The following is a 15858-nucleotide window of genomic DNA, read 5'->3' on the forward strand; positions in this document are numbered from 1 at the left end:
GTTTAAAAGAAAACGCAAAACACTGAAACTTGGTACAATGTCAGATTTTTTTTAAAGTTACTACTCTCTGTTGACTCTGGTTCTCTCTCTCTATACTTCTGCTACTCAACCTTAGCTCTGCCTTTGATACTGTTTCTCATGATTTACTTATTTCCTGCCTGTGGGTATTTCTGGTGTTTCTTCTAATCTCTCTGACAGGCAGTTTTACATTTCAGTGTAGGATTTTCGATCCCCCACTACCCATTTGAAGCAAGGTGTCCCCCAGGGATCCATTCTTGGCCCACTACTATTCATCATTTACATATAATCCTGAATCAAATCTTGTACTGACATGGCTTTAAAGGGTTAGTTCACCAAAAAATGAAATTTCTGTCATTTATTACTCACCCTCATGTCGTTCCACACCCGTAAGACCTTTGTTCATCTTCAGAACACAAATTAAGATATTTTTGATAAAATCCAATGGCTCAATGAGGCCTCCATTGCCAGCAAGATAATTAACACTTTCAAACACCCAGAAAGGTAGTAAAGACATTTCTAAAACAGTTCATGTGACTACAGTGGTTCAACCTTATTATTAATATTATAAAGCAACGAAAATAGTTGCTTTACAAATTTTTTGTTTCGAATCAGTGGTTCGGAGCGTGAAAGTCACGTGATTTCAGTAAACGAGGCTTTGGCAGTTTGATACACGCTCCGAACTACTGATTCGAAACAAAAGATTCGTAAAGCTTCATGAAGCAGTGTTTTGAAATCACCCATCATTAGATATTGTTGAATAAAGTCATTATTTTGTTTTTTTGGCGCACAAAAAGTATTCTCGTCGCTTCATAACATTAAGGTTGAACCACTGTAGTCACATGAACTGTTTTAATATGTCTTTAGTAGCTTTCTTGGGATTGAAAGTGTTAATTATCTTGCTGTTAATGGAGGCCTCACTGAACCATCGGATTTTATCAAAAATATCTTAATTTGTGTTCTGAAGATGAACGAAGGTCTTACGGGTGTGGAACGACATGAGGGTGAGTAATTAATGACAGAATTTTCATTTTTGGGTGAACTAACCCTTTAATTACCATTTATATGCTGATGACATTCAAATATACTCTATCTATAGGCCCACTCTATCCACTCAAATTGACAAAATCTCTGCTTGAGTACATGAACCCCGTCACTCGCTATCAGCATTCCTACATTTACATTTACATTTATTCATTTGGCAGACACTTTTATCCAACAATACAACAAGCGAGTTGTCATGACGAGGCAAAAAGACAAGAAGTGCTCACAATACAAGTTATAGGCAGTGCTCAGAGTATCAAAAGCTACAATAGAGAGGGATTAGAGGAAGTGAAAGGATAAGAATAAGAAGTTGTTGTTTTTTTTTAAGATGAGGTTAAGTGCTCACGAAAGAGATGAGTTTTCAGCTGTCTTTTGAATATTGCCAGGGATTCAGCATTAAGGATGAAGGCAGGAAGATCATTCCACCAGCAAGGGACAGTGAATGAGAATGTTCTGGAAAGAACATTCCTTTAATGAGCGCATGCTTCTGGTAGGAGTGTAGACTCGTAACAGTACAAGATTCCTAATGACTTTTCCTGCGAGATAGCTGGTACTCTTATTAAATCATCTTGTACTGTTAAAAATCTAGCTGTTTTTTTTTATTCAGCTCCTTTCAGGCTCATATTAACTGTCAGTAAATCACCATTCTTTCAAATACATCGCATTGCCCGGCTCCGTTGATTCATTAGTGTCAAAGATGCCCATTATCCATGCTTTTGTTTCATCCTGCCTTGATTACTGCATTGCCCTTCTCAGTGGTTTACCTGTCAGTAGTACTATTACCAGATTACAGTATATTCAAAACTCTGCTTCTAGAATATCAGTAAGATTTCTGAACTTAAGGGTGCTTTCACACTTGTAGTTCAGTTCGTTTGGTTAATTTGGTCCGGACCAAAGAAGAAAAAAAAAACATTTAGTCCTGGTCCAATTAGCGTTCAGATTGGCAATTTTACCACCGAACCTAAAGGCATAGGGATACATTCACAAAGTGATTTTATGACGTATTGCCTATTTTGAGACGGAATTTACCGAACATCCAAAACAATGCTGTTTGCTGAGGTAAATGCGCTCGTTGTGTGTGCGTAGCCTGCATGTGATGGTATTTTGGCCATCTGGGAACTCGTGAAAAGCTTATAAAATGTGTAAAGTAGTCAAAACAGCGGCGGGAATCCATCCGTCACACAAACAAACAATCTACTGCATGGAGACGCGCGTCTGATGCCTGTGATGGGCAAACTCGCGACTATGACAAGAAAAACCGACATGCGTGAGGATTCTGTCCTTTTTAGGGTCTTGTCTTCCTGTTTTTGGTTCGGTTACATGTCTTTGGTCCGTGTTGCGTTCATATATCATTCAAACCGCACCAGAGTTCGTTTGGAAGCGGACCGTGACCCATCTTTTCAGCGGTCTCGGTCCGCTTGTTTGGTGCGCACCAGGGTTCGGATGGCAGCGTTCACATATGTTCAAATGAACCGCACTAACCGAGCAATCGCACCAGGGTTCGTTTTAATCGAACCAAACATGACAAGTGTGAACGCACCCTTCACTATTTAAAACTGACCTGTTCTCTCAATGTTATCCTTTATAAGTTGTGTCCTACATCTCTTTGTTTTTTGATTTTATATATATATATATATATTTGATATTATCATTCATATTTTTTGTCCTGTATTCTCATTGTGTTTCATTCTGATTTTTCACTTGTACTAGCTTGAGCACTGGAACGGTGCTATATAAATAAAACTTATTTGCCCGGTTTCACAGACAGGGCTTAGCCTAAGCCAGGATTAGGCCTTAGTTCAATTAGGATATTTAAGTAGCTTTTATAAATGTACACTAGAAAAAAACATTACTGGTGCGTATCTTGAGACAAAACAATGGCAGTGACGTATTTTAAGATCTGTCAGTACAAGTTGCTTTCAGTTAAAACAGCTCAAACATGCATTTGTAACTAGCTTAAGCCTTGTCTGTGAAACCGGTGGATAAATATAATCATTATTAAGAGTACAGGCATTTGTTGAAATAACAGCAGTTGAGCTTACATATCTCATCCTCTTTGGTCCAGACATGGAAGCTGACCTCTGGACTGGGCAGCTGAGTTTCCGCTTGTGAGGCTGGACACGAGGCTGGATCTGAACAGAACAAAAGTGTGAAAAGACTACCTATTTAAGTCTGTTTGGATTAAATAGTGTCTTATTGGATTATGGTGAGGACATTTCTACCTTTTGCAGCAGTCAGGATGGCTTGGTAGATCTCTTGTAATCTCGTTTTGTATTGGTTATCCTCAGAAGCTCCATCTTCTGTTCTCTGCTCTAGAATGGTAACAACCTCCTGGAAGTGCAGCTCCAGGTCTTCACCTAAATGCTGAAATAAACAAAATACTTAGTGTTCTTTTGAACAGGGTTATTCAATCGTAAAGATGCCATGGGCCCTAAGATATGCCCTCAATCTAAAAATAAAAAGGTATCTTTTATAAACACCCAATTTATACACTGAAAATTTATATTATAAATTTAAAATGAGACTTAAGTTACATTATTATATATATACTTACTATTATAGTAATGTACTATTAAATGTCAAACTTTGATATTTATTTTTAAAATTTATATTAATCATACATTTATTTATTTATTTATTTATTGTAATCTAATTTAATTATAATTTAATAGATTCATTTTTTTATTTTAAATCATATTATTTATATTTATTAATCTAATTTATTTATTTTAATAGTGTTATTATGTATTTATTTATTTATTTATTACAGTTTTTCTCCATTTTTACAGACTTTTCCACTGAACCACTGCCACTCTAGGGGGAACACTAAAAAACTTTGCTTTTTTCAGCAAGACTTTATTTACATCTACAGTAGAGGATCAAAAGAATCAAACTTGATTATATTTAATAAAAAATACCCATGTATGCGACATTGTGTTTCAACCATTTTCTCTCAGTTTCTCAAAACACATCAATTTGCAATTTAATATATTTATACGCTACCATTCACAAGTTTGGAATCAGTGAGGTTTTTTTAAAGAAACATTGATTGTACAAGCATTTAATTGATCAAAAGTGACAGAAAAGACTTTTACATTGTTACAAAAATTTAAAATAAATGCTGTTATTTTGAAATTTATATTCATCAAAAAACCCTGTAAAAATGAATCATGATTTCTACAACTTTTTTTTTTCAAAATTGATAATATTAATAAATGTTTCCTGAGTATTAAATAACCATATTAGAATAATTTCTGAAGGATCATGTGACTCTGAAGACTGAAGTAATGATGCTTAAAAATAGTTTTTACTGTATTTTTGATCAAATAAATGTTTAAGAGACTTTTTTCAAAAATATTAAATATCTTACAGACTCCAACGTTTTATATAAATGTAATAATTTTAAATCCCATGGGATGGGTTGTGAATATAGTGATGCTCTTTAATCGCCTACTAACCTCTAGAGCATGTGCAAGCTGGTCAACACGGCACTGCTTTCCTAATCCAGCTATCACTGTGTGCAGTAAAACCCTGCGTTTGTAGATCAGTGGGTCTCCACCAGAGTCCGCACACTCCACGTCAGCCTTGAGCGCGTTCACCAAAGACAGGGGAAACACAGCAGGATCTATGAACACAAACACCCTGATGAAAGAAACACAGAGAGTTGAAGACAATAAAATGCAAGCGCTTATGCATTTACAAATAAAAACAATCTTGCAGAGGTACTAAAACATCCCTCTCATAAAAAGGCATGGTATGCATACTACAAATGAGGTGATATTTCTGAGAATGAGTCACTATGGTTTGACTTACTGACCAATGTAGGCAGATCACATAGGTAGACTTTAAATATGTACTGTAGCTATTCATCAAGGTTAAATTCGAAGAAGAAAAGTCTTCACTGTCACTTTTTAAAAGCATCCAGTGTATTAACTCATTTAAAAATAATCTTACAGACCCCAAACTTTTGAACGATAGTGTATGAAAAAGTACAGGAATATTAATAGACTGGCATTACACTTACTTCTCATGAAGTGGATAAAGATCATTACGTAGGCTGTGTTCAGCAATGACTCTCCTTTGATACAGTATTCCTGGAACAGATTGAGAACAGCACCTTGAACACAGCTGTGTGATGGGATTTCCACAGAATATAATAGGCATATGAAGTAGTTAGTACTTTGGCACATGTTTTGAATGCCATAGATATGATTTAGAATAAATTAACTATATCCAAACCAGCCATCTCTTCACATGAGTTACAGGTGCACCATTGATGGTTAGTTAGAAATACTCATGAAAACCAAATGGACTGAAATGAGTGTAGGTTAGTGAAAATGTTACCAGAAATGAAACCGCATCACAGTTTAATTCTGAGAAAATGCACAACACATGAAGATTGACACCAGAAGTGCTTTTATTGCTTTAAAGGATTAGTTCACTTCAGAATTATAATTTTCCTGATAATTTACTCACCCCCATGTCATCCAAGATGTTCATGTCTTTCTTTCTTCAGTTGAAAAGAAATTAAGATTTTTGAGGAAAACATTCCAGGATTTTTCTCCTTATAGTGGACTTCAATGGCCTCCAAAGGTCCAAATTGCAGTTTTAATGCAGCTTCAAATGACTCTACATGATCCCAGTTGAGGAATAAGAGTCTTATCTAGTGAAACGATCTGTCATTGTCTAAAAAATAAAGAATTAATATACTTTTTAACTACAAATGCTCGTCTTGCACTGCTCTGTGATGAGCCACGCATTACGTAATCATGTCGGAAAGGTAGGCAGAAGTGTCATTTTTTCCTCCAACTTCAAAACTGTCCGACATCGTTGTTTTACCTATTTTTGTAAAGCCTGTTTCACTGAGTTCGCTTTGTAAACAGTTGCTTCCGCCAACGTCACGCGTGACCTTTCCAACATGATTGCGTAATGCGTGGCGCATCGCAGAGCTAGTGCAAGATGAGCATTTGTGGTTAAAATGTATAATAAAGACACTTATTCCTCGTCTGGTATCGTTTAAAGCCCTTTGAAGCTGCACTGAAACTACAGTTTGGGCCTTCAACCCATTGGTCCCCATTTAAGTCCACTATATGGAGAAAAAATGTATTTATTTTCAACTGAAGAAAGAAAGACATGAACATCTTGTATGACATGGGGGTGAGTAAATTATCAGGAAATTTGAATTCTGAAGTGAACTAATCCTTTAAGGTGTATTTATATATTACCTGGTGCAATTTGTTCCATTTTCATCTGTCTTGCATAGTTAAGTGCAATCGCACAGTAAGGTACAGGTAACGTAACTAAACTTTTCAGGCAAATGTACATCCTTTGATAGAGGTCTTCTGGAATAAATACAGACTGAAATAAAGCAGAGAACCTGATGAGCAACATGCATCACACATGGCTGAAAAACAAACCAATCATGTTGATTTCCAGTTAAGCAACAAGGAACTGTTCCTACAATAACAAATCTTCCAGGAACCTGCTAGCAGATGCATTCTGTATCACTGACTGGAAACAATAACATAACAAACAAAGCATTCACAGACACTGCTGTAAAAAGGCTGACCTGTAGGACTGCGTAGGAAAGTGTGTGAAGTAAAGGAATGATGCGGACCTTAGAATCAATTCTCTCCGCCTGGAAAGGAGAGAAATAATCGGCTCATCATTCACAGTGAAAATTGCACGACTGCAGCTCAGCTTTGATTGTGAAATCGTTGCACGTTCCGCACAAACCTTTGACGTCTATAACTTGAAAAAAGTCGTTGAGGAACTAACCTTTTCAAGTTCTTTTATAAGAACCCTCACCAGAGGGATACTGATAGATGGATTTCTGTCAACCCTGTTATGCAGAGTCCATCTCAACATGCCTAAACAAAAACAAATAAGATCCCTTTTAAATATGTAACAACACCACATATAAAGTTAAAGGGTTAGTTAACCCAAAAAATGAATTTCTGTCATTAATTACTCACCCTCATGTCGTTCCAAACCTGTAAGACCTTCGTTCATCTTCGAAACACACATCAAGATATTTTTAATGAAATCCGAGAGCTTGCTGACCCCCCATAGAAAGCAATGTAAAGTACCGCATTCAAGGTCCAGAAAGGTAGTAAAGACATTGTTAACACAGTCGACGTGACTGCAGTGGTCAAACCTTAATGTTATGAAGTGATGAGAATACTTTTTGTGCGCAAAAACAAAACAAAAATAACAACTTTATTCAACAATTTCTTCTCTTCTGGTGCTCATGTGAACAGTGTCGACCAATACTGAGCCGGAGTTTGAAGTAGACCCTGTGTTTACAACGTCAACAGCATTAGTATTCTTGCCTCTGGACTATTTTAACAATGTCTTTACTACATTTCTGGCCCTTGAAATTTGTTATGATGCTGCTGCGTATAGGGAGATCAGAAAGCTCTCGGATTTCCAAAGAAGAACGAAGGTTTGGAACGACATGAGGGTGAGTATTTAATGACAGAACTTTCATTTTTGGGTGAACTAACCCTTTAAATCTTATACTTTTTGGTCTTTTTTGGCCTTTTCAGATGTGATTAGCAATTATAATATTTAGCTGCAATAAGAGCTGCAAGAAAAGTCTTCAAAAATGCACATAATTCTATGTGTCTGTCCTGTTTTTATTTTATTGTGAATTATATATATGACAACATATAATATTTAGAACATTCCGTGAACATTACTTTTGGTTATAAAATAATATGTTAAAAGAACGTTCCACAAATGTTATGATTTGGTTCCCAAAGAAATAACCACAACCAAAACTCAGAACCCTATTTTGATCAAATATAAACATTAGGAATAATTCTATTATTGTTTTGAGGTAAAACGATTAATTTTGCATGCGTCAGAGGGTTAATCTTTACATCTTGGACAAGTGAATAGCATATTTTGGGTCATTGAGGGTGAAACGCATGATATCTTTTTTTTTTAGAGATATAACGTGTACAGATTTGTATTAACTTTTAATTTAGATTGTTAGAACAAAGTAGGTACCTTTATTGGAGGCTGATCCAGCTTGAGGTTCACAGTCCAGTTCTCTGAGGATGGAATGGACATTGTGGTAGAGACTAGTCTCCACGACTGAGGACACGCCACCGACTGCAAAACAGTTCACACAATGCCTTTAACCCTCATGAAACATGTACATGAAACAAGTCTCTTATTCTCAGCAAGGCTGCATTTATTTGATTAAAAATATAATTAAAACAGTAATATTGTTAAATATTATTACAATTTAAAATAACTGTTTTCTATTTGAATATATTTTAAAATGTAATTTACTCCTGTGATGCAAAGCTGAATTTTCAGCATCATTACTCCAGTCTTCAGTATCACATGATCCTTCAGAAATCACTCTAATATGATGATTTGATGCTCAAGAAACATTTATTATTATTATCAATGTTGAAAACAGTTGCACTGCTTCATAATTTTATGGAAACCGTGATACATTTTTTAAGGATTCTTTGAGGCGTAGAAAGTTCTAAAGAATAGCAAGTACTGAACTGAAGAAGTCCTACTGAGCCCCAACTTGAACAAATCTAATGGTATTATAGTATATTCCCATAGCATACACTACTAAATAAATATTATACTATGGTAAATAAATTGAAATATCAACATGCAGGAAATTTAGACTATAAAATACAACTGATAACGTAAAGCTTTGACTAACGTAATGTTTAGAATGGAAGTCAGTCTAAAGCAAGTGTTAGGAAAAAGTGTTTTTAGTACATGTTTCTTCCATGGTGGGGTTCACAGTGCAGATATCCACATGACATTGATGAGTCAGTTAGAAAGGTTCTTCATGTCTGCAAGCATAAAGAGAACACACTTTGTGTAAGCGCACACACATCAGCAATATATATAGCGAGAGAACACATTTTTGTGTAAATGCATACACACATCAGCAATATATATAGAGAGAGAACATATTTTTGTGTATATATATATATATATATATATATATATATATATATAGAGAGAGAGAGAGAGAGAGAGAGAGAGAGAGAGAATACATTATGTGTAAGCGCATACATCAGCAATACATATATAGTATATGTAGATCTACTGTACATATATATATATATATATATATATATATATATATATATATATATATATATATATATATATATATATATATATATATATATATTTTATTAGGGCTGTCAAACGATTAATCGCGATTAATCGTATTCAAAATAAAAGTTTGGGTTTTCATAATATATGTGGGTGTACTGTGTGTAATTATTATGTACATATAAATACACACAAATTAATATATATATTTAAGAGAAATATGTTATTTATGTACAAAATGTTTTTATTTATATATAATATAAATTATATAAAAATATAAATAAATACATATATTTGTAAATATTTCTCAAATATATACATGAATGTGTTTGTAATTATATATACATAATAATTACACACAGTACACCCACAGTACATTAGGCAAACTCAAACCTTTATTTTGTATGCGATTAATCGTTTGACAGCCCTAATATATATATTATATATATATACAGTACAGTCCAAAAGTTTGGAACCACTAAGATTTTTAATGTTTTTAAAAGAAGTTTCGTCTGCTCACCAAGGCTACATTTATTTAATTAAAAATACAGTAAAAACAGTAATATTGTGAAATATTATTACAATTTAAAATAACTGTGTACTATTTAAATATATTTGACAAAGTAATTTATTCCTGTGATGCAAAGCTGAATTTTCAGCATCGTTACTCCAGTCTTCAGTGTCACATGATCCTTCAGAAATCATTCTAATATGCTGATCTGCTGCTCAATAAACATTTATGATTATTTTCAATGTTGAAAACAGTTGTGTACTTTTTTTTTCAGGATTCCTTGATGAATAGAAAGTTCAAAAGAACAGCATTTATCTGAAATACAAAGCTTCTGTAGCATTATACACTACCGTTCAAAAGTTTGGGGTCAGTAAGAATTTTTATTTTTATTTTTTTGAAAAGAAATTAAAGAAATGAATACTTTTATTCAGCAAGGATGCATTAAATCAATCAAAAGTGGCAGTAAAGACATTTATAATGTTACAAAAGATTAGATTTCAGATAAACACTGTTCTTTTGAACTTTCTATTCATCAAATAATCCTGAAAAAAAATATTGTACACAAATATTTTGTACAATTGTACACATTAAATGTTTCTTGAGCAGCAGATCAGCATATTAGAATGATTTCTGAAGGATCATGTGACACTGAAGACTGGAGTAATGATGCTGAAAATTCAGCTTTGCCATCACAGGAATAAATTACTTTGTGAAATATATTCAAATAGAAAACAGTTATTTTAAATTGTAATAATATTTCACAATATTACTGTTTTTTTACTGTATTTTTAATTAAATAAATGTAGCCTTGGTGAGCAGACGAAACTTCTTTTAAAAATATTAAAAATCTTAGTGGTTCCAAACTTTTGGACTGTACTGTATATATATATATATATATATATATATATATATATATATATATATATATATATATATATATATATACATACACACACACACACACCCACCCACACACACGCGCGTAAAAAACAAAAACATTTGACTTTAGAATGAACTTAAAACGATGGCTTTGGTATGATTTACTTTTTCTGCCATTTATGCCCATTTCCTGCATTGAGGTTACAGTTCGTCAATTTAGAGAGCACAACACGGATGCAGAAAAGACCCCACAGTTCTCGGCACAGGAAGCAGAATTCAAAGGAGTGAAAACCTCAGGGGTTTTCATGTTGCAAGAGAAAAGTTGTTATTTCTTATAAATCATGCGTTAGACATAATTTCATATTTGCATTTAACAGAACTGACTGAGCTTAACATGCACTAGCGGTTCTCAACTGGTGAGTAGCAACCCAAAAACAGGCCAAAGGTCTGGTCTGATAGGATTGCGTAGAGCAATAATTAAATGCGACTAATCATATAATCTTACATAGGACACCAAAATAAATAAGCAACTTTTAAGATGAAGAAAACACTTCCCATATCTTTAGTAATTCATTTCAAAGGATGGTACTTTTTCACAAATCTAGTGTTTGTTCCATGTGTTAGACAAGCAAATCGTCTTTTGATGTTTATGCAATTCTTTATTTGAGTAATTTTTCATATTGTTGGGCCTTTACGGTTTATTGTAGTGTTAATAAATGTGTGACTTTAACATTGCTTTTCTATACTAAACAATTTTGTAAAACAAAAAAATGTTCCCTGAGCGTTCAAAATGTCCAGTTTAAATGTTCTTGGCTATGCAAACGTTCTATTTTAGAATTCTTTAAACATTATGGGAACGTTACTTTTGAAGTTCTCTGAACGTTCCAAACAAATAGTAACATTTAAAAAAAAAAAAAAAAACTTAGACTAAAACATTTCAAAAATGTTCCAAATTGCTCCATGAACGATGCATAGATAACGTTTTTGTGCTAATGTTTTGAGTAAAAAAAGACAGATAACTTTGAATGAACATTCTATTAATGTTACTGAAAGAACGTTTGTTCATAACTTTGAGAGAACGTTGCCATAACATTAGCTAAAGTTCTGAGAATGTTCCCTGTTAGCTGGGATGTGCAACTGCACTAAACAAGCTTCCTATTCATAAAAATAGTACATTTCAATAAATTATCCTTTGCTTATTATTGTATTATCCACATAAAAATAATGTGCAAAACAGTTAATGTACATTAAACAAGCCTACCTTCCATGCATAAAACTGCTGTTCAAGGAACGGGGAAACTGTGATAATCCCAGTCCTCGGGCGAGAGCAGAAGGTATTTGAATGATCTTGACAACAATCTTGCTCATAAGGAAGTCTCTTTTCCTCAGTCTGATCATCTGTGTGAATGCCTGCCTATGTGATAAAAGAAAGAAACAGGCACTTTACTGCCCAAACATTCAAATGCTGTCTTTCTCTCTCGAACACACACAGACTGAAGACCAGACCCTGTTGGTTTCCTGCCATACAAACGTGTGGCTAAATGAAGCTAAGCGGATATATTTAGACTGTCTTTTTTTTTTTCTTCACCTTTCACCAGCGTGCAGAGCAGACAGGCCCACATCGTTAAAACCTCATTCTTATCACACATACTAAGCTGAGTTTTTATCACCTTTATGTGAACATAAAACAGGACATCACACTTTTATGTAGCCCAAAACATGAGCTCCAGCCCTGTTTGATTTTACAGTTGATATAAAGAAATGGGAACTGTTGTAACAGACATACTGATCCAGATTGTGATCTGACTATCTGTATTGGTTATGCAATATCAGATCATTTACAGGGCCAACAATGCAGATAAAGAGTTTCAAAAACGCAGATGAATAAACAAAACAAATAACATTCAGCACATTCAGACAAAAAAAAAGGATGTGGTCATTCTGGTTTACATCACTGACCAATTAAACATTTACAGAAACAGAATTGAGCACAACAATGGGTTAAAGAATTACCCACACGGGGGTTTGAAACATCTGAACCTACAGTAACAGGTTTCAGGCATGAAATTCACACGATATTCGAATTGTGAGCTTTACTTATTAACGACAATGGTAACAAAAACTCCTCCAATGCCTTGACCAACACAAATGGCTCTACATGATGTCTGTGTTTAAAGGGTTAGTTCATTTATTACTCACCCTCATGTCGTTATACACCCGTAAAACCTTCGTTCATCTTCGGAACACAAATTAAGATATTTTTGATAAAATCCGATGGCTCAGTGGGGCCTCTATTGAGAGCAAAGCCATTCAAACTCTCAATGTCCATTAGGGTACTAAAAACATATTTGAAACAGTTCATCTGAGTTCAGTGGTTCTATCTTAATATTATAAAGCGGAAAAAATACTTTTTGTGCGCCAAAAAACAAAATAACGACTTTTCAACAATATTTAGTGATGGCAGATTTCAAAACACTGCTTCATGAAGCTTCTGAACTTAATCTTTTGTTTCGAATCAGTGATTCGGATCTCCTATCAAACGACTAAACTGCTGAAATCACGTGACTTTAGCGTTCCGATTCATTGATTCGATTCGTAAAGCTTCATGAAGCAGTGTTTTGAGATCAGCCTATATAGATATTGTTGAAAAGTCCTTATTTTGTTTTTTTTGGAGCACAAAAAGTATTCTCCTCGCTTTATAATATTAAGACAGAACCACTGAACTCACATGAACTGATTTAAATATGTTTTTAGTACCTCTATGGACCTTGAGAGTTTTAATGGCTTTGCTCTCACTGAGCAAACAGGTTTCAACAAAAATATCTTAATTTGTGTCTTACGGGTGTGAAACACTTGGGTAAAGTTGGTTTTATATTCGCACATTCGGACATCCGTATTCAATAGCCTTGTTAATCACACTACATTGGACATTCAGTGGACATTCACAAGTAAATATGCCATTAAAACAATACTTGCCTATTTTGATCGACTGAAAAATGCTGTAAGTTGACAATCGTTGGTTGTCAATATCATGTCGCTGCTTAAAATTCGCAAACATTAATTTATTGCACATTTATTGGAAAGTCTGAATTTATCAGAAGTCTGAATGTGCGAATATAAAACCAACTTTACCGAAGTGTGTGAAACGACATGAGGGTGAGTAAATAATGACAGAATTTATAAATATATTTTCATTTTTGGGTGAACTAACCCTTTAAGGCATGTAAACTTGGCCCAGTAAGCTGTTTAAACTTATCATTTTATTTGCTCAGTCATGTCGATATACTAATTAGACTTCCTTTTGAAATCTTGTTTAGCCTACATCTTTCCTTATTTTCTTCAACACTTTTTTTTGTATAAATACTCAAAATATATGAAATATTTTAAGTTAAGTGTTTTATTTCTAATAGCCTAGGCCTAAAAACATTTTGAATTACTATATATTAAAATGTCAACAATAATCAGCAATATCTTTTATTGCGTTGACGCACTGTAAGGCATCTTGACCGAAGCAAGCAATAAATAAATAAATAAATAAATAAGCAAGCAAGCATCGCAATCATTATACTTCGCAAACTTTGGATCTTAAAAGTGTGCTATAGGGCTAGGCCTACACAAAAATGAAAGTTAGCCTATAATTATCATAACAACATAACTGAAGTTCACAGGAAGCAGATTTGTGTGTCATGAAATAAAAAAATAAAATAAAAAAAAAGCTCGTTATGAAAATGCACATAACATTTTATGTCGACCTACCTCTCGTGTTTGTCTGATGCAGATCCGCTTGAGTTCATTCACACTTTACAGATGACAGCAGACCGCAGCGTTTGTGTGGCTCCGCCCACACCGTCACATGTCATCCATCATTGAGCACTCCAACAAAGCAAGTTAATGACGTCTTTGAAATTATTTGATCGACTGATAACATTTGAAGAAATGACTTATGTTCCGATAAGGAACTCTTCTCAAATAAATAAAAAAAATAAAATAAATATTTCAATAAAAATCACATTTAGGCCTAATATATAATAAAAACACATAATATCACATTTTTAAGCAAACCAATACAACCATATCTGCTTTGTAAGATTACAGACTCTGCAACCCTCTATGCATGAGTCAAATGTTGGCTACATAAAAGGGAAAACATTTAGTTAAATTTTCAAACAGCTCTCTTTGTACGTGAGGAAACAGTTTACTTCCTATTCATATACCACAACCCTGCTTTGCACTCAGAGAACACCTCACATGTGGCTTTTACGTTACGACTGTATGTCTAATTCTCATTTCACCCCAAAATGAGATGATAAGGTGCTTGACGGATGACCATCATGCTTTTTTACATTCACAAATGTTGCGGTTACATCGATAAGAGCCCCTGCTCTTGAAATCCATTCATTGCACATGGGAACTGAAACACTGGTTTGTGCCAAGTAACAAATAACTTCCACCTGGTGTAGTCAGAGTTATGACATTACAACCAAAGAGGTAAAATAAGAAGTTAATCTGTGACATTAACCTTGATGAAAAAGAGGACATGAGAAACCTGACACTGACTTGCATGCACATGCATTTCCTGTTTCAGTGGTTTTAAACTGACCTTAGTTCTGTATTCACCTGTGTTAGTCATCATCGGCCGGTCGTCATAAATATCCACTGTGCCTACATGAATCGAATGAAACCCAACACCGATGGAAAAATCTGAGGTAGTCTTACACCACGCAAGTGTGGGACGCAACTCACGACACACCAGTGCTAAAATAGAGTCTGTATATGATGTGATAGACAGACACAGTTCCAGAGAACCTCCGTCTCTATTTTATATTTTTGAGTAATTATGGAAAACCTGCTGTTTCTCAGAGACCTGTGATTATGATATTATTCCAGCTTGTCCGTGACTTCAGCACCAAGGACAGTGGCGAGAAAACTGACACGCAGGATAAAAAATTACATTCATCTACTGCCGGGAAACAAAAAGAGCATGTGTGATCCAAATGAGTGACATTAGAAGATGAACAGGCATGAAACCGAAGTTGTGATAGTCTTTACTTTCCTATACCTTATATCTGAGTGAAACGGCTTCTCGAACAAGAAAAAATGTAGGGTGGGATTTGATTTGTCCATGGGGAATTGATTGGATGGGTGTGGTTTGCTATTGCTGTGATGTCATGTGAGTGACAGAGAAGAGAAGAGATGTTGCTGCAAGAGGGAGAGGAAGTTATTTTGATTAAAGATTATGAAGACACATAAGAATGATGATTTCATGGTGACTTTAATGTTACATGACCGTCCTTGCCCGTGGT

General features: G+C 34.5%; 1 protein-coding gene across 2 annotated transcripts in view; it reads right to left on the reverse strand.

The window, feature by feature from the left end:
• pik3r6b (phosphoinositide-3-kinase, regulatory subunit 6b) overlaps window positions 1-15643 on the reverse strand; it is a 29449-nt gene extending 13806 nt beyond the window's left edge. The window contains exons 1-11 of one of the 2 annotated variants that reach the window (XM_048161993.1): window positions 14312-15643; window positions 11817-11969; window positions 8818-8894; window positions 8077-8181; window positions 6841-6932; window positions 6632-6700; window positions 6288-6420; window positions 5087-5156; window positions 4521-4704; window positions 3285-3426; window positions 3105-3194 (exon numbers count right to left, since the gene is read on the reverse strand). In XM_048161993.1, coding sequence (XP_048017950.1) covers window positions 3105-3194; window positions 3285-3426; window positions 4521-4704; window positions 5087-5156; window positions 6288-6420; window positions 6632-6700; window positions 6841-6932; window positions 8077-8181; window positions 8818-8830 — 898 coding nt within the window. In that variant the 5' untranslated portion in view covers window positions 8831-8894; window positions 11817-11969; window positions 14312-15643. Of the gene's footprint in view, window positions 1-3104; window positions 3195-3284; window positions 3427-4520; window positions 4705-5086; window positions 5157-6287; window positions 6421-6631; window positions 6701-6840; window positions 6933-8076; window positions 8182-8817; window positions 8895-11816; window positions 12733-14311 lie in introns of those variants that run through there. The other variant, XM_048162058.1, reaches the window with a different exon arrangement.
• Window positions 15644-15858: the final 215 nt, after the last annotated feature.

This window comes from Megalobrama amblycephala, linkage group LG1 (assembly GCF_018812025.1).
Source record: "Megalobrama amblycephala isolate DHTTF-2021 linkage group LG1, ASM1881202v1, whole genome shotgun sequence".
NCBI lineage: Eukaryota > Metazoa > Chordata > Actinopteri > Cypriniformes > Xenocyprididae > Megalobrama > Megalobrama amblycephala.